Source organism: Astatotilapia calliptera, chromosome 3, assembly GCF_964374335.1.
Source record: "Astatotilapia calliptera chromosome 3, fAstCal68.1, whole genome shotgun sequence".
NCBI lineage: Eukaryota > Metazoa > Chordata > Actinopteri > Cichliformes > Cichlidae > Astatotilapia > Astatotilapia calliptera.
The window spans coordinates 32,451,884-32,471,976 of NC_137424.1; the positions used below are offsets into that span (position 1 = coordinate 32,451,884).

Sequence of the window (20,093 nt, forward strand, 5' to 3'; positions counted from 1 at the left end):
AAGGCAAAAATAATGAACGAGATGCACAAACTTCCCCTTTGTTGTGTTTCCATCCATCCTTTCTTTATCCGAGAACAACATTTCGTATTTAAATAGGGAATCATACAGTGATGGGACAAAACAACACAAAACAGGAAAGAAAACGCATACAAACATCCTTAAAACATCTTGCACTTGCACGACAAGATATAAAAATAAGGGGAAAAAACAAGGAAGAACACTTAACTAATCTGAAACAGTTGAGCATCCATTTTACAGAAAGCCTCGAGTTCCCAGGGCTCGCTGATTGCCTGGCTGAGGTTTGATGACGAACAATAGAGGGAGGGAGAAGACGGCGTCGCGTCAGCCTCTGGAAAACTATTTGCAATTACAGCCACACAGGATGTAAATTGTACGTTTTTCCAGACAGTCTGGCTATCAGCGTGTAGAGACTGGGTGAGTGTAGTCAGGCAAAAACAACAACACGGACAATGACGTAGCAGCTTCACAGTTCTCATGTAACCCTCCTCACTGACCTCTCACACCCCCAAACTCACTGGAACTGAACATCAGCTATGTAAGCCTTTGTTATTTGGAAAGGACATGCAGTATCAAACAGGCAATCAGGTACACACAATCATCAAAAAACTAAAGAAGAAAGAGCAGCAAACACCTTTGCAAATGTGTTCAGTGTTACACAACAAAACATGACAAAGAGCCCAACTAGCATGTTAGACCTGACACTACGTCAAAGATTGAGCTTAAAGTAGAAAAATCTGTATAAATAGTAATTCCTCAACTTAAAAATATATTAAAATATTCACTGAAAAAAATCTGAGAGACTGTTTCTGTGAGGCAAAGTTGAAAAATGTGGAAACCATGAGTGAGGCCACGTTAGTTTCTGCCTCCAGTAGTGAAATTGATGCCCAGGTGTAGTCAGTATTAACTGGGTGTTTCCCTCTAAAGAAATAAGTGTAAGGGTCAGACTCGCTGAAAACAGACGCACACGGACGACACTGAAACGTTCAGTCTTAGCTCACCCACACTGAAGTACATTCACACACAAAGTGCAAGAGAGTGCCAGTAAAACAGCTATTGGAGCAGTGCTTCCCAAAAGCATCACTTTGGTCTTTGTCACCGTGTCCATGAGTCACATCTACTTTCCAAGGTGCGTTCATCTCCTGTCCATCCAAAGCGTTGCTGAGACAGTCCTATCCTTTCAGCTCTTCCTCTGCATGCGACGACTGCTGCGTCTTTCTCATTCCACACCGCTTCCAGCAGCGTGCAGGTTAACCAGTGTCACATTTCTCCTCTTGCCTTTGGAAACACAAATTTCTTCGCCCGGGATGGGGCGATCGGTCGATCAGCTGACATCTGGCTTGCATGCCTGTGCACTTGAAAGAAGAAGGTGCACTTTGCCTCGCAGGAAGTTGACGTGGACCTGAAGCAGATCTGTTGCTAAGGACACCCTCCATGTTCCCTCAAGGTCTGTTGCATTTGCTGGTGGTGTAAATTCCTGAAAGAGAATACAAAGAAACACGATGTGACCCCTGAGTCATGTTCTTACGACAGGAGTTTGTCCTTCAGGACAGTTTGGACCTGAATGTCTGTGACTGTGCTCCGTTTGTCTGTCGCCAAAGAAAGAGTCTCTATTTCACTTTAATGCAATAAGTGAGACCATCTTAGAAACAAATGCACTGTCTCTAATCATCAAGTACATACCTTTCCCCACATTTTCCAGATTTTTTAACAGTAATATTATTTTTTTATATGGTTTATGCAAAGTAGCAACGATAAGAATAAAACATGCATCACTCTTCTGCAATGCCTTTTCCTAATCTTGCCCAGCACATGTCCAGAGGCGTAGATGTGCTGGAACACAGTGTACTGATGCTTCACCAATTTTTCCCCCAAATAACAAAATTCGAGCCAACATTCACAGCTGGCTCGATTGGTTATCACAGTTATTAAGACAGACAACAACAAAAAATGTGGGGTCAAAGTTGTGATCGTGGTATTTAGGGCTAGATTTACTATTCTGCACAGGTGCAAAAACTTCTTTTCACATCAAAAATCTTGTTTACCAAAGAGCATTTCCAAAAATGAACCATAGGGGTGGAAGGACTCACGGTGCACTAATTTATATATAAAGATGCAGTCTGTTCCAATATTCAACTACTAAGAGCCGCACAAATTAGTGGCTCCAAAGTTAGCACACGCAATGAGGGTCAAGTGATGTCCTAGTAACAGTAATATTGTGGAGGCTCAGGTTTTACACATCAGTTTCTCTATGGAAACAGTGTAGCACTTAAGATGAATGAAAGGAGGCTGAATGTTTATGATATGAGGGCCCTTTTTTTGCTGCAGCCTGTAATAAATAAATGTAGTATTACATAGTTTAAGATTCAAACACTGATAGTGACACACTAACAAAGTCCCATTAACAGCTGTGTGCACACTTCTGTAAATATTTTAATTATGTATCAATATTAAGGTAGAAATGCAACCGAAAGCCTGAAAGTTCAGCTCAGTCTATTCTGCTTGGTTTCATTCACATATTAACATCATAAGTGAAGAGCAGGAGGGGACTTGGCTCTAAACGTGCAGTGTGAGAACACGGGGAAGTTGCAGGACAAAGTTTTGGCACTGCACTCACAGCTGGAGCCATCTCCCAGAGTACCAGTTACTCACTCGTTCATTGAACACAAATCACATTAACTGTGACAACCCAACAACACATGCTTTTTTTTTTATGTTAAATTTAGTGTTAAACTGTTATGTTTGTAATTCCATTTAATATCCGTTTCTTTTTCTTCTGCTCTCAAATCTGTAATATACTATTGACCTTGTAGTACCATATCACCCTATTAGAGCACTTCGCTCTCGCTCTGCAGGCCTACTTGTTGTTCCTAGAGTATTTAAAAGTAGGATGGGAGGCAGAGCCTTCAGTTTTCAGGCCCCTCTTCTGTGGAACCAGCTTCCAGTTTGGATTCAGGAGACAGACACTATCTCTACTTTCAAGATTAGGCTTAAAACTTTCCTTTTTTCTAAAGCATATAGTTAGGGCTGGACCAGGTGACCCTGAATCCTCCCTTAGTTATGCAATAGGTGTAGGCTGCTGGAGGATTCCCATGATGCATTGAGTTTTTCCTTTCCAGTCACCTTTCTCACTCAACGTGTTAATAGACCTCTCTGCTGAATCACACTTGTTATTAACCTCTGTCTCTCTTCCACAGCATGTCTTCATCCTGTCTTCCTTCTCTCACCCCAAGCAGTTGCAGCACATGGCCCCGCCCCCCCTGAGCCTGGTTTTGCCGGAGGTTTCTTCCTGTTAAAAGGGAATTTTTTCCTCCCATTGTCGCCAAAGTGCTTGCTCATAGTAGGCACATATGATTGTTGGGGTTTTCTCTGTATGTATTATTGTAGGGTCTACCTTGCAATATAAAGCGACTGTTGTTGTGATTTGGTGCTGAATTGAATATACACTACTGAAGTGTCAAACTGCTGCAGTTCTCTAACTCTGATATTATCTTTGTAAATGCATGCAGTAGAATTCAAAATTCACCAGAGAATAGGAGAGGGAGAGAGATGGCATCATAGTTAGGGAGTGCATGGACATCTATCCCACAGGAAGTAATGTGAAAAGAGAGAGTAGATGTGTCCGAGGAGGAGAGAGCGGTGAGCAACAAGTAAGGAGTGATAAGCATGGTTAGACAGAAGACTTCATATATTTTTAAAGTCAGTTTGATCCCATTTGCTTAGTTATAGTTGAATAATGGTCAAAAATGTAGAGCTTTAGAAGCAGATAACTCAAAAGTGCCTGACTGATGTGCTCCACTACAAATAGCACTGCACCTCTGCACATGCCTGACCCGACTAAATTAGCTGACTGCTTTCAAAACCCACTACCACAGCTTATACTGCTCATTAAAGAGGGTCTAAATGGACAACAATCAGATATCAAAGCAAGATCCCCTTTGGTTGTGAACCAAATATTGCACATTTTGGCACCTGACCATGACCATTTGCCCATGTACACAGTGACAACACAGTGATGTTTGCTGGGCAGCTGCTGACCTGTTATTCCTGAATTACTACCTGGGAAGCTTCTCCAACTCACCTGGATGTTGAGACTACGCAACACAGCGTTGATGCTGAGCAGGTTTCTGATGGTGTTGTCTATGTGACTGTGCATTGCTGTGTTGGTGACCGACGTCTGTAGCGTGTTGAGGGACTGTTGTAACAACCATAAGCCAGTCTGCACCTCCTGGGCTTGTTCCTGTGCCTTGCAGGAAAAAAAAACCGGGGGCAGGATTTAAAGACCGTCCCTATACTAGAACAAACGGAGCCAGTAATAATGATCAGATTAGAAACGAACAGGTACTACGGCTTTGCCCACAGGTCGACTGGATTTGATAGCTGATTTAAATCTGCTGCTTAACATCCAGCAGTCATCAGTGATTACTTACATTTTTCTTCTCCCATACATCAAAGTCTACTGTAGTCTGGGGGACGGTGACAGACTGGGACAGGCCACAGCCTTCTCTACATGACTTCTGCAAAAAGAGAGAGAGAGTATTGATGACTTCAGCAGACAAAGAGTCTTTAGAGGACAACATAAAGCAACCTTCAGCTGCTCTCAGGTTTTAATGCATGCATACATTTTCCTCTCACCATAGCACCTTCTGCGTCTCGTGCTTCCTGTATGAAATGGTTCAGGACCCTCAGGTCACAAATTGGCCTCAGTGGGGATGACAAGCCTGGCTGGGTCCAGTCCAACACTAACAACAGCAAGGCAAGCAGTCCTGCTTATCACACACAACGGACACACAAACACATTTCATCAAAGTCTGGCGATGGTTTGATACCACTTCACATGTCCAGTACCAGCACTGAAACTGTGACACTGAGTTTCTTCTGAGCTGAAAACACGTTTTACATTTTCATTAACAAAAGAAACGTAACTTAGTTTTCAAACCATCCGCTGTGTTTCTAATGATAAATCTGTCTTCATTGCATGTTGCAGTTAAGCATTTACATAATTTTTATGCTGAAATCATATCAGATTTTTCTCTACCATCCATATATACATCTTCAAGTTAACAGCATGGCTTGGTGCATAATTTGCACTTGTAAGAGGGCAACAGCTGTGAGAGAAAGTGTGGGAATACTGAATAATATAAGTTTAGTTTAAGACATAACAGCCATATTATAATCATGGCACTCAAGAGGACTTCAGATATATAAGGGATAAGCATAGTCAAATATAAGCACAATCTAAACTTTTGTGTGATATGCACATTAACAGTTAAGCATGGTTCATTGTTTCACTAACATTTTAAAATGTCTTTCTCATGCGGACTCTGCAGGTCACCCCTCAGGTAAAGAGCTGTGAGGCTGGTAATTTTCCATTTGTTTTACTTCTCTGCTTGTTTGTAGGTCAACTTTGACCATTCTTTCATGACATGCTTCACGTCAAAATAATATTTTATTTAGGGGAACGGGGAGAAGATGAGCCTCTTGATGTTTTTGTGCATCCGTCTAACCAGCATGAGCAAACAAACAGAAACCTAAATCCAGACCGATACAAAATATGAAGTAATCTAGTTCATAGAGCAGCCTAACGTAACCAGACAAACCAAGAGGCACAGGCTCTGATGCCAATGGCTGGGAAACTTTACAAAGAAGCAAGCAGAGCAAATGTTCTACATAGTCTTAAAGTAACACTTCTGCCCAGGTCAGGTCCATCATTCTGAAAACAAATTATAAGAAAAAATAAAGTATCTTAGTAAGATACTGTACCTCAGTGCTCCTTGGTACTGGTACTTCAACTATCTGTAACTCTACTGGAAGGATGGAACATTGATCCACCAAACGATATCGTCTCATTTGATGTTTGAGCGCGGTCTAGCACGCCAGCCCAAACTCTACCATTGGTGTCCGACTGGGTTAAGAGCTGGTGCCTACAAAGGCCACAGCAGATGATTTACAGAGATCTGCTGAGGAAACAAGTGGACCTAAACCATGCAAGCAAAATAACCACCACTGACTAACAGAACCAGGTCAGATCATCTCAGTGGAGCCATCCAGATTCTTTTTTTCCTCACTTATTACCCCTCTGGGAATTTTCGTACGTATAGCCGCATAGCCAGGGATCCTTCAGAAAAAGTAATTCTACCAAGTGATAAAATCGTGACAACTATTTTAAATACACAACTACAGAAGAGACATCAGCTAAAGGAAAATGCACTCAAATGCTGAAGAACACAAAACAATCTATTTATTTGTTGTCACACTTAATTCAGACCCCTGCTGTCCTGTGACCTGTGTTCAGTGTGAGAACATGTGAGGCTAGAGGACTGTGTCAGTTAGCCAACAAAAGCCTTTCTAGGAATAGTGTACCTAACTTTGATGCATTGCTACTGACTAAGCTGCTCAGTCTTAGTATGTGATGCATTACTGTTTAAGCTGTGTCACAACAGCATGATTCGGCAAATGAAACCATGTGATCTGCTGCATTATGAACAGAAACCTGCAGATACCATGACAGTGCAGGAATGACCTTGTTTAATCCTTGCTGTAACAGGGTATTTCCACAGCTGGGACATTAGTCAGCTGTGTTTCTAACTTTTTCCCATGAGCATAAAAGAAACTTGTCACATTCATAGAAATCAAGCCACATTCTGAACTCTAACGATACACTTGGAAATCTTGAGGGTCATGTGGGCATCAGCCTTGTTCCTCTGTGCCACATGTTGAATGCGCTCTTTCACAGCAGCCTGGCTGTGTGACGCAAAAGCATGACAGAAAATACAGATGATTTTCCCAGGCAGATGGGGCTGATACAGGTCACATTAGGTTCTCAGACCTCCTCATAACTACAACAAATTGAGATGGTTTCCAATATTAGATGAAGTCTTTTGAAAGTGATAACACAAGAGAAAACATCAAGAAGAGGTCAACAGCCCTCTACACCTCCCGTTTTCCTCGTTGGCAGTGACATGAGGATTGTCAGTGGCACATCTGCTTCTATATAACTGGAATCTGGGCTTTTTCACCCTCAGTGACAGAAAGTTTAATTGTTATTTGAAAAATAACAACATATAGTTACCAGTGCAGTCTCTGATAAAATAACATATGCAAGTTTGAGAGGCAAACTGGTCTCTGCTTCTTTTTTTTTCATCCGATCTGGCATTTGTTAGTGTGTGTGACTCAGCTTGAGGGTTATCAGCGAACTTTTCAACTCCACCACTGCCTACGTGAGAATTCATCAATCTAAAAAGTGTACGCACATGCATCCACTCTCGACTTTCTCACCACGATGGTGGAATTTGCGGCCCAGGACTGCGGCCAGACTGGAAGTTAACAGGTTCGCCTGCCAACGGCTGCCAAAACCATGTTGCTATTTTAAATTGAAATCAGCAGTCCACAAGTGGCAGTACTTTGGATAATGGCAAACTTCAGGCCAGGTATGTGACAGATGCTTTGCAAAGGTGACCGGCCGACTTAAAGTTGGCACTTTTGGTATGCGTTATTCTATCTAACTCTCACAAACACGTGCAAAAAGACTGTAGCATTTTAGATGGCACACAGGGCTGATAAGGAGATCCTATTTAAAACACATATCACCAGTGGAATGGTTGCTGCTGAATGCTTTGCAGTCTTCTACTTTGAACAGGTCTTCCACATGATAAAGTGCAGAGTTGTAAATAGGTAGCTATCAGATGACACAGGTCTGACATAATTTCCTGTTCTGCTGGAATCCCTTATAGCGGTCACCCTTTGATAACCCTTTGCTCTTTTCTGCTGACTTAAGTATGCGATGACTGTGCCAGAAAGCACAGATTCAGCTTGCATGTTTGAACATTTTCCAGTATGCTGTGTCACGCTAGAGAAACGCAGTGGAGATGGATTTCCCCAATGAACGAGACAAAAAAAGTCCTCAATACTCAGCACCTCATGTAGAGCAGCGATTTGCAGTAACAACTGCTTCATCAGCAGACTTTTTTTTGTCATAAACATGCATATTCACTCCATCATACATTTGTTCCACCAAATACAATTCATTGGCTTTATTTCATTTTTAAATGTTAGTATCTTAAATAATCAAGAGCCTCTGGGTGTATTACAGTCTTAAAGCACGGTTCAACGTATAACTATGCTACAGGGAGTAAAGCACAAAAGAAGAAAAATGACAATCCTGTAGCACAGGACTGTCATTTTTCTTCTTTTTCTTCTTTTGTGATCTGCGAAAAACCGGAAAAAGTAGCAACTTATCTCCAGATGCTTAAATCCCAAACCCCAGAACCAATATTCTTCCATACAGGATAAGCTGTACATCGAGAAGCCTAAATGCAAGCATCCATGTGTCATCAGCGTGATGAGCGTGTTCAAAAATGCCCAGCACAGAGACCGCTGTGGCACGCAGGTCATGCACACCAAGCGAGGCACCAAAATAGAAATCTCACATGCGCTCTTACCTCTACCTGTTTTCTGCAACATTCGCAAACAGGTGCAGCATCTTTAAAACACATCGTGAAACAACTAAACACATGCGCAGGCGTCACGATTCAGGTTCCGTCCAACAGATCCAATACACCACCAAGTGCGCTGGTCTCTGCGCGAATCCCGACCAGCGTGCAGGTCCGTGTAAAAAAATAGGTCCGTGCAGTCACCTTCCACACTTTGCATCACCGCTGTGCTTTGGCAAAACCTTTTATTTACCTCCCCCAAGGATATAGTGATAACGTGATAGCCCGCAAGAACGACTACGCGCCTTTCTACGTACCGCGGTGACATTAAACATCAACCCACCATGCAGTGACTCATTGCGTAAAGAGTGAAAATAGAGTAACTAGTAAAGCCAGAGTACAGAGAAAAAAACATGAAGGCATGCCCATAACTCACTGGGAAACTCCATAGCGGCATCCGCATAGCCCCTCACAGGGTCCTCGCGGTTTGGCCCATAGGTCCGTCTATTGCCCATTAATTGGAAACGAAGCTCTTTTGTGGATCTCTTGTGCACTTATCCGGTAGGTGTTTCTAAAAAGTGATGCCGTTTGATTTTTTTTATTGATGACTTTGAAAATATAGTTGCATTGTTTTAGTGATGACAATATAAGCCGCTCCTCCCTTAAGGCAAAATGTTTTCTTTCATCGTTATCCAAATAATAGCCCCATCGGTGTTTAGATAACAAAAAGTAAATAATGCCTCAAAAAAAGCCGCGCAGACACTTCCCATTCATTGTCTGGGTGCTTTCAGAAACGCTCATTAGAATATATTTATTGCCGAAAATGACAAAAGAAAACTTCAGAAATGCTTTCGTTTGTTTTCTCTTTCTTTGTTTTATACGCCGTTTTTCATTAAAAAAGCGTATTTGTTTTGAGGTGGAGTTTGGTAAAGAGGGACGGTTTTTTGGAAAGTTTACATACATTAGCAGCTTAACCCCCCAAAAGTTACGTTTTCTTAAACGACTTCTCTTTTGTTCTATGTTAATAGATTTTTTTCGGGTCTGTGTTTTTATGTTTCCCAGGTGATTCTCACATAGACACTCTGTGCCCACCAGCCTGTGACCAGGTAAATTGGGTCATGTGTAAAATGGGCTGTTAAATATTTATCAAAGACAAATTTTGAACAAAGAAGGCAAATAGTTTATTTAACATTTAGATCTCAAGAGAATAGTGTTTGTGTTTATATTTTATGTAGAAATATATTATTAATCTATTTTGTGGCTTTGTTAGTTTCCATTGCTCTGTAATGAAGGATATTTGGTTTCACTTTCCCGTTTCTTGATATTCCTCTGCTCTTCTCATCCCATCTTCTAGCCACTGATTGTATTTCCTGTCTGAAGTGACATCCTGTCTCTGTTTTGTACCTTTCCCCCATTTTTTAACATTTCTTCCCTCCGGAAGAAAAAGTGATAGGCTTTTTTTTCTTTTTTAAAAAGAATTCCATCTACCTTATCCTCTAGCCTATCCAAACTGAGAAGTAAGGTGCAACCTGGATAGGTAATTGCTGTTTCTTAAGTTATTACGGAAAATATGTAGCATTTCAAATATCACTGCACTACCTATTTTATCGCCCCATCCCTGAGCTACCGTACCTTCCTTAGCAACCTTAGACCAATAAAACCAGAACACATCAAATACATTTTTGCAGCACTTTAAAAATATCTAAGTGAGGAGGGGAAATGAATCAAGTTTGTGTTCTTTTTGGTTAGCAGTGATTTTTCCTTGAAACTCTCAGATGGATGCCATTTTTGTCCAATCACGTTCTTTTTGTTGAATCATCAATACTGAACATAACTGAGGCAAGTGAGGCCTGTACTTCTTTAGACGTTGGTCTGGGTTCTTTTGTGATGGATGCGTCATCGAAGCACTCTTGAAGTATTTTTGGTACGCTGGGAAGTTTCACCACTGTTCTGTGTTTTAGCCTTTTGTGGATGATGGCTCTCATTTTGGTTTTCTGGAGTACTGTTAATTAATGGTTAATCAAGGGGGACAATCACTTTTTTCACTCATGGTCAGTTGGTTTAAAAATGTTACATTTTTTGTTACATTTGTTAATCTCCCTGTTATCTACAATTCTGTTGCCATCTTTTATATTTGGGGGTCAGTTTGACTCAAAAATGATGCATTATTTATCCAAGAAGTTACCATAGCATGAAGAAGCATGAAACAAAACACACTTAGAAGGATTTTATTCATTATAGAGATGAAAAAAAGAAACAAAAAAAACATATAGAAAGTCAGTTTTGGCATTGTGTCAGACTGTTTAATAGTAGTGTTCTGTGGATATGAATGTAGATCTTTAAGACAGCCATCACCAAATGAACTTTATAATAGTATTCCAGATGTGGTCTAGGTGTCCCTCATCTCTCACTATGAATTTCAGCATGTCTTCACGTAAAGTAAATGCTTCTGAAGAATACTCCTTGCATTTAGATTTTCACAGTTCTGGTGCTTGCTGTATAGGAAAACTGGGACCACCATGGCTCGGTGGGAGGACATTTTTCATTTCCTTGATGCAAAAGATAACAGTGACTTCATCAGGCAGTTTTCACTCTCCTCAACATGGTAATTCTTCGTATTCAACAGCTCCTCCTATAGCATGAGTCTAATACGTCACACATTGCAGTCACTTTGTCACTCTCTCTGGCTCTGCCTCTAATCAAAGCATATGGCTTGGGAGAGCACATGGAAGCCTGCAGAGACATGGTGAGTGGAAAGACTGACCTTCCCCTGTCAGCATTCCACAGCGTCGCTGCTTTCACCTTCTGACATGTACCCTCCTGTCCAAATGAGGAAACCACTGAAACTTTCAAGTGGGGCACAACCAAGTCTTTCCTACTGTTTCCATAAATGTGCCTATTTCAGCCTTGTTATCTCTACTTTTCACGATGCTGCTATTTATCTTGTATCTCGGAGATGGCTGATAGCTATGCTGAGAGTGGTCAAAGGAGCTTTGAAAGAAAAGCGTCTGGACTTCTTTAAGTTGCTTGAAGACGTTTCACCTCTCATCCGAGAAGCTTCTTCAGTTCTAAGGTCAAATGGCGGAGAGTCCCAGATTTAAACCCAGTGGGAGTATCCCCCCAAAGAGGGACAAAAGGACCCCCTGATAGTCCTCTAATCACATGAGCCAAGGTGTGAAAACGGGTGTGGGTCACAATCAGCCAGGGTTTCGGGTGAGCTCATTGTGAAACCTGACCCCACCTTATCATGCGATTTCCTGAGGTCAGATGGCCCAGGATGTCCCCAGACGCCTTAACGCCCACTCACATTTGACCTTAGAACTGAAGAAGCTTCTCGGATGAGAGGTGAAACGTCTTCAAGCAACTTAAAGAAGTCCAGACGCTTTTCTTTCAAAGCTCCTTTGACTTCGATGACCTGGATGACTGAGAACCTTCACAGACATATGCTGAGAGTGAAATATTTTTTTTGCAATTTTTGAAGGTAATGTAGCTGCTACGAGTTGAGTGACAGGAGGGACAACACTAATGCTCTCATTCTTATAAGATGAGGATCTCTCATAGTTAACATCTGCAACATTAGGCACATTCTTCTGTCAGTTTCATTATCCAATAGCATCTAGAAAACTGGAAGGTTTTCTATCAATGTGAGAGTTTGACGGGAGTACGCATGCATGCATGAAAGAATAGCACAGAAGCCTGTTGTGCAAGCTTTTATATAATTTCTTCTCGTCTATGATATTCAAACGATCACCTGCCAACATCAGAACAAATTTTACATCGAAACAGTTTGACACATATAAAACTTATTGCATGGATCTTCCCTCCACTGTGTTTGGCAACTCATTCCTAGTTCTATTACTACGAGATTCATTAGGTCAAGCACTTGAATCAAGGCAGCTCTTTAGGAAGGCATGGTCTCACTGTGCACATCTTGTAACCTCCAAATTGGTAGACAATGTAGTACATAGCTCACAGGAAAGTATAACTTTCAACACCCCCAACTTCCCACAACCAGTGACATGCATCCTCAAATGTTACAACTTGCACTCATTCAGGAGGAAATTCTGAATGTCCTTCACGTCACTGTAAAAACAAACAAACACACATAGAAAAATAAAGAACAGACTTAAATGCTGAAATAGTTCTTTGTACAAGTTCTAGCTTTACATTCAGCAGGTTGTCCTTACCTGTGATGAGTGGGAGACTCTTAGCTGCCATTTTCAACTTGATGATTCTCAATGGAGAACTTTTGCTCTTTCCACCCAAGAAGCCTCGACTCATCTCGTGGAACTAGAAATGTTTTGGAACTTTATAAATAATTTCCCTTTTAGTATAATAAAATTCTCAATTTTCTCGGTTTTTGAGACATCTTAATTTTTTTTACTATGTTTAAAACTAGTTCCATTTAATCAAGTGCACAATGAGCTTAGTGTTATTTAGTCATTTAAGCTACTTATTGCTTTACAAAGTCTGTTAGCATGTGTTAACCTGAACTTACATTAAATATGCAAAAAATTTACAAAGATTTGGTGCATTTCTCTCTCCAGTAGAGTTCAGAGACTAGATAAAAAATAGTCAATTGTACCAACCATCACAAACCTCTAAAAATTGGAAAATAAAATCCCTATGAACAGTGTTAATCTTGAACATTACTTAATCTGTGGAAGGTAAGTAAAATTTGTTGTGAATAGTGCAGTCGAGCACCATTCACAACAAATTTTACTTAAGATACTATTATGCTGCTGCAGCAATACCATTTAAAAATCACAACACATTCAAATTAATTAAGTTCTAACCCCACCATGACCACAACCTATTTAAAGTTTCACTGAACTACATACAAAAACATAAATCAAAACTGACCCAGGCACATGGAAGAGCAATCTCATCCATCATCTAAACAAAGCATCTGCTACAGGAAGATGAAGGCTATTTAAAGGAAAGTGTGAGTGTTGGAGTTCATTCATGATATTCTTAGAATAGTTTTCATTCAATATGACTTCCTCATGAGACAACGAAACAATCAGAAGTAGGACAAACATTAGGAACCAGAATGGCGTTACTAATTCTGTGCACAATAATGAATTTAATCAGTTTTATTTACTAAATAAGATCAAATTGATATTATGTCATGTGAATTGTAACGATTCAGCTCAATGCAGGTCTGTTAAAAATGTTATGCAGCACTCATTCTCTGCACTTCAGTCAGGGGTATTTGTGTCCAGTGCCCTCGTGCTGACAGTCCCTTTGGAGCCAGAGTATAGGAAATATATTGAAATTTCCTGGAAGTCCCTTCTGTGTGTCATAAAGGAAAAGGGTGTCCTTCAGGGGCCACATGAAAAAGCTCCGTCAGACAGGAAGTAAAGGTATGTTTGCATATGTATTATCGTAAGCTAACAATGCAATGGTCCCAGTATGCAAGGTCCCAGTATGACATGAGGGTTAAGTGACACATACAGCTTTACTCACAAATACTTGGAAACCCTGATAAGTCACCAAGCTTACATACCCCCACGCTTACCGTTTCAAAATCCTATGTAAGCTGCACGTATAACACACACACAGACACACACACCGACACACAGAGAAGTTAATAACCAGATATTAACTATGACCAGTGATTCACTACAACAGTCATGATTGTCCTGATGTCAGTAAATAAAAAAAATAATATTAAAAAAAGTTTCTCAATTCACTTTTAATCAAAAGCCAAGAAAAACAACTGGAACATTTCTGCATTTGTTCCTTTCCTAAACATGCAACATCTAAAACACCAGCTGGAGGACAAGTATGAACTTAAAACAACTTGATTCAATGTATTTCAGGTATTTTTCTAAGTTCATAGATATAACTCTAGACCCAGATTCTGAGTCAGCTTTAATTGTACATGTCAATGCGGTGCTAAACTGAAGCCAGTGCTGACAACTGTGCTGCATTGTTTGCTCAAAGGGCTGTTTGCTTATGTCTGGGCCAACATGAGAGAGAGAGAGAGGAGAGGGAGACAAGGTACGTGCTGCGAGCCATGCTTCATGATCAGAGCAGAGGATTGGGGTGGGAGGTGAGGGATGTGTGGGGAGTGCGGGGGCAGGGGTGTCCAGTCTCAGTGACTCCTGGTTTGGAATAGGACACAGTTATTGAATTTAGGATGACATGGAGGAGGGGAGATGTAAAGTTGGGATGAACCCAATTGCACATTCCTCGTGCCATGAGCAGGGGGAACTGCAGGAGACGCTGCACCGTACTTTATAGGAGACAGCCAAAGAGCACAGCTGTTAGCGTGTGTGTGTGTGTGTGTGTGTGTGTGTGTGTGTGTGTGTGTGTGTGTGTGTGTGTGTGTTTCACTTTCTGTCTAGGTTTTTGGCTTGGACCCAGCTAGGTCTACTCCTCTGGCGCGCCACAAGACAGGAAACTGACATAAAAGAACAGGGAAACTCTCCGTGAGCGACACAGGAGCCGAGGCAGGAGCCAAGACAGTGGTCACTGACAAAGTCAGAAGTTATTGTTTCAGGTTACAGGCATATACTGTGACAAGAACTGTATGTTATTGGAGTTATTGTGATTCCATTGTAACGGCCACAAGCTTGGAAAGAGTCCCGGGACAGGGATTTCATCAGTGAAACCGATGCCTTGACCTAATGCTGTCATTTAACCTCCAGTGGAACTCCATGCTACTGTGATCACTTACAGATATTCATTTGTACTGAATGCTCCTCCTGCAAATAAAAGGGGGATACCTGTAAAGGGAGCATTTGACCTACTAACTAGAATTGGGATATAAGGATAAGCTTGTGTGAACACCTGTGCTTCTAGCAATCTAGAAACCATCAGCTAATCTACTGAGCCTCCTCTAGATGCAAAGACCAGTTTTATTGTTCCAGTATAGCCAGAGTGGACAATTAATATGTACTTCAAGGTATCCAGTCCAGAAGGCTGCTCATGAATGCAGACACACTTTTTAAAAAGCTAATTAAAAGCTCTTATGCTGAATGTATACAATCCAGTATCAAGAAAGCTGCAATCCTTAATCCGAGGAAGAGATTGGCAACTATCATTTCAGATGTGATGCAACATCACGAGTGACCTAAACTGCATTCCTTACTCTGTAGCTAACTCTGTGTTTTAGCTCCTCAGATTTTCCCTATTATCTTTTGTATAATTCTTTGAAAGCATAACCACTTATTTTCCTTACATTTAGTCCTCTTCCTGTTGCCCATCTGCCCTCTTTGGTATTTCTTCTGACCTAACTGCCCCTAGTCACACTCCCTCTTATCTATTGGCCACTCATCACTTGTCATTTCCACTTAATGCCCTTTTCCCTCCTCCCTGCCATTTCACTGACTCGCTGGCCCTCTATGGCCTGAGATTTAGGTTTAACATTCCACCTCAGCCTCTTTCTTCCATTTACATTCTTCACTGTGCTGCTGTTCAATGAGCACACGTTTAACTTTGACTCTTAGTTTTTCTGGTAAAGGCAGCAGTCCCCAACCTTTTTTGCGCCACAGACCGATTTAATGTCAGACAATATTTTCACGGACCGGCCTTTAAGGTGTCGCGGATAAATACAACAAAATAAAATAATACGACCGAGACAGAAACTGTAGTATTTTGTAAATATAGTCATAAACGTAAATTCACTGTGTTATTGTGTAACTTTATTAGCAGCGTCCTCCTGAAATATGCCAACAACATTGAGAGTAACATCCTCCTCTCTGCCCCTTAATAATGCTCTCTGGTCGCTATGGTAATGCGAAAATATTTCTTTCAAAATAAGACACAACTACAACACGGGAAAAGACCCAGGGAAACTGAGTTAATAATAAAAACCCTGAAAACCATCATTTTTACACCCGAGCCTCAACTCTCGTGGCCCGGTCCCAGTCCGTGGAGCAGAGGTTGGGGACCGCTGGGTTAGACCACACATTTTGACTTACAACACCATAAGCCTAAAACCATCCAACTTTAATTGAAAACCTCATGGCTCTCGGATACAATAGTTTAAAGACGCCAATATTTTCCAAAACAAAGCACTCCCTTAATTTTGCTTACCACCTATCCAGGCCAGTGAACAACGCTGTAGCCCTCATTTTTTATTAGGTCTTCAAACAGATTCAGTCAATACAGCTCATAAAGCACTTTGTGAGACTGGCAGAACATATCTGAGTGTATATTAAGCTATAGCCCAGATTTTGTGATATCAGATAGCATAATGTCATCTGAGCTCCAACTGAACACAGGAAACTCTTCTCATTCTACACAGGACCGTCCACTGGATATGTGCAAATCTCATGATCATCAGGCAACATATACAATACAATAACAAGCAGACAGTCTAGAAGCTGTCCATCTAAATAAAGGATAACAGCCAGTACGGTACAACCAGAAAGTACATCTTCAACGTCAGTGAGGGGAGTTTTGGAATATACATGCATTTGCTAACTAACTTATTCTGCAGCCATTAACAAACACCAGAATAAACACCCCGAGGCTGCTTTTATTGTTGCTGGCGACTTCAACCACACCAACTTAAAGACAGTCCTCCCCAGATTCCACCAACATGTCTCCTGCCACACCAGAGGAGACAAGACTTTAGACCATGTGTATTCCAACCTGGCTGGAGCCTACAAAGCCACACCCCTCCCCCACATTGGACAATCGGACCATCTCTCCCTGTTCCTCACACCTCGGTATTCACCACTCATCCAACGTGTGAAACCTGCTGTGAGGACAATTAAAGTGTGGCCAGAGGGGACAGACGCAGTGCTCCAGGACAGATTTAAAAACACAGACTGGAATATGTTCACCCACACAGACCTGGACCAGTACGCCTCATCTGTACTGGATTACATCTCCAAAACCACAGACAGTGTCACCACCCAGAAACGGATCACCATGTACCCCAACCAGAAGCCTTGGATGAACCGGGATGTTCGTCTCCTCCTGAAGGCCCGCAACACCGCCTTTAGGTCAGGAGATGCACACGCCTACAGTACAGCCAGGGCTAATCTAAAGAAGGGCATCAAAAAAGCCAAACACCATTACAAAAAGAAGGTAGAAGAACACTTCTCCATCTCCAACCCCTGACGCATGTGGCAAGGACTCCAGACCATCACAGACTACAGGACCACCAAACCCTCCCCCGCATCCTCTGATGTCTCCTTCCTCAACGAGCTCAACAACTTTTATGCTCGTTTTGAGCGAGGGAACCCCACAACCACAACCAAAGCAGACGTGACGCCAGACCACCAACCTCTGACTCTCTCCCCCACCGATGTAGGAGCGGTGCTGAGCAGGATCAATGTCCACAAGGCTGCAGGTCCCGATGGAATCCCCGGGCGTGTTCTCAGAGCGTGTTCTGGGGAGCTTGCAGGAGTGCTGACAGACATATTCAACCTGTCCTTGGCCCACGCTGTGGTACCGGCCTGCTTCAAATCCACCTCCATCGTCCCGATACCCAAAAACTCCAACCCATCTTGCCTCAATGATTACCGCCCAGTAGCACTCACCCCCATCATCACTAAGTGCTTAAGCAGCTGGTCCTAGCACACTTCAAATCCTGTCTCCCCCCCACCCTGGACCCCCACCAATTCGCATACCGCCAGAACAGGAGCACAGAGGATGCAGTCTCCATCGCACTGCACTCTGTCCTCTCACACCTGGACAACAACAACACCTACGCCAGAATGCTGTTTATAGACTTCAGTTCAGCATTCAATACAATCCACCCCTCACAACTCATCAGGAAACTGACAGACCTGGGCATCAGTTCCCTCATCTGCAAATGGTTACTGGACTTCCTGACCAACCGCCCCCAACATGTCCGGCTGGATAACCACTGCTCATCTACCATCACAATGAACACCGGTGTACCACAAGGCTGTGTGATGAGCCCTTTCCTCTACTCCCTCTTCACCCACGACTGCAGACCTGCTGATGGTTCCAACACCATCATTAAGTTTGCAGATGACACCACGGTGATTGGCCTCATCAGTGACAACGATGAGGCCGCCTACAGGGAGGAAGTGGATCGTCTGGCTGAGTGGTGCGACACAAACAACCTGCTGCTTAACACCGAGAAGACCAAGGAGCTCATCGTGGACTACAGGAGGAATGCTGACCCACATCCACCCATCCACATTAAGGGGACGGCTGTGGAGCGTGTGAGCAGCTTCAAGTTCCTGGGAGTCCACATCTCCGAGGATCTCACCTGGACGACCAACTGCTCCAAGCTGGTCAAGAAGGCTCACCAGCGCCTCTTCTTCTTGAGGACTCTGAGGAAGAACCAGCTGTCCTCAGACATCCTGGTGAACTTCTATCGTTGCACCATCGAGAGCATCCTGACCAACTGTATAACAGTCTCTTACGGGAACTGCTCTGCCTCGGACCGGAAGGCGTTGCAGAGGGTCGTGAAAACTGCCCAGCGCATCGCCGGAGCACCACTTCCTGCCATAAAAGACATCTACAGGAAGCGGTGTCTGAAAAGGGCTGGGAAAATCATCAAAGACCCCAGTCACCCATCACATGGACTCTTCACCCTCCTGCCCTCTGGGAGGCGCTACAGGAGCCTCCGGACTAAGACCACCAGGTACCGGAACAGCTTCTTCCCCACAGCTGTCAGACTCCTGAACTCTGCCTCCTGACATCTGACCCACGTTAACACATGGACTGAACATACACACACACAATGGACAACTGTACCCTCAAACACACAATAATAACATGGACTGAACCACCACTCACAACCACCAGCACTTTATACAGCCTCTGTAGGAATTATCCACATATCTCACTTATCTTAACTGCACTACTGTATAGCTCTGTGTAAATAATCATTCTGTACATTCGATAATCTTTAATCCTACAACTGTTTACAACTTGCATAGTTCCCATTTCTGTATAACTGTATATCTCAGATTTCTGTAAAGTTATTTATCTCATATTCTGTATAGTTTTTCATATTTATATCCTGTTCATGTCACGGTTCTGGGTCCGTTGGACCCAGTATTTTGAGTTTATTGTGTTTTGATTTAAGTTTGCATCAGGGATTGTGTTCTTGTTCTCTTGTCGTGTTATGGTAATGTTTATGTCTATTATTAGAGTTCCATGTTTCTGTTTATGTGGGTTTAGTTTCATATGTCATTTCAAGTCTGTCTCTGTCTAGTCTGTGTCTTAGTAAAGTGTGTTTTGTTTCCTGTTTTATTGTGAAGGTCTGCGTCTCATGTGAGTGTGTTCAGTTTTACCTTTGTCTCGTCTTGTTGATTATTCCCAGCTGTGTCCACCACCTGTGTGTAATTCCCCTGTGGTTCTCTGTATATTTAAGTCATGTCTTCCGTCATTGTTGTTGCTGGTCCGTCTGTGTTTCCACCCTGCCTCATCTGTGTGTTTCCCTGCAGTCAACCATCATCTGTTTCCGCCCGCTCTCATTCAGGTTTGTGCTTTGTAGTTTTAGTTGTTTCCCAGTATAGTTTAGTTCTCCGTGTTGCCGTTTGCCTCTCCTTTTGTGTTCAATAAATCACCTTTTACACCTTCACGACTGCCTGCGTGTGGATCCTCCTTTTCCTCCTCCGCACGGCTCCTCTCACTCGCCGTGACAGTTCATATCCTGTACATAGCTTGTACTCACTACAGCCTGTACATACTTATAGT

General features: G+C 42.4%; 1 protein-coding gene across 3 annotated transcripts; it reads right to left on the reverse strand.

Moving 5' to 3' along the window:
* Positions 1-37: 37 nt before the first annotated feature.
* On the reverse strand, positions 38-9,036 carry epoa (erythropoietin a). Of its 3 annotated transcripts, none has more exons than XM_026161630.2 (5): positions 8,887-9,036; positions 4,654-4,784; positions 4,449-4,535; positions 4,100-4,264; positions 38-1,495 (listed from the first exon to the last, which is right to left on the reverse strand). In XM_026161630.2, the coding sequence occupies exons 1-5, from the start codon at positions 8,963-8,965 to the stop codon at positions 1,343-1,345; spliced, it is 615 nt and encodes a 204-aa protein (XP_026017415.1). In that variant the 5' UTR covers positions 8,966-9,036; the 3' UTR covers positions 38-1,342. The 3 variants fall into 3 exon arrangements, with proteins under 3 accessions (XP_026017415.1, XP_080155984.1, XP_026017416.1); XM_080299858.1 differs by lacking the exon at positions 8,887-9,036 and adding an exon at positions 8,460-8,731 and having other exon boundaries at positions 4,654-4,787; XM_026161631.2 differs by lacking the exon at positions 8,887-9,036 and adding an exon at positions 8,460-8,725.
* Positions 9,037-20,093: the final 11,057 nt, after the last annotated feature.

Excerpts from the sequence above, each read along its gene's own strand:
- epoa (XM_026161630.2), bottom strand. The coding sequence starts at position 8,965 with ATGGGCAATAGACGGACCTATGGGCCAAACCGCGAGGACCCTGTGAGG. Across the intron at positions 4,536-4,653 it reads GAGACGCAGAAGGTGCTATG|AAGTCATGTAGAGAAGGCTG; the intron begins GTGAGAGGAAAA and ends CTCTTTTTGCAG. Across the intron at positions 4,265-4,448 it reads ATGTATGGGAGAAGAAAAAT|GCACAGGAACAAGCCCAGGA; the intron begins GTAAGTAATCAC and ends TTTTCCTGCAAG.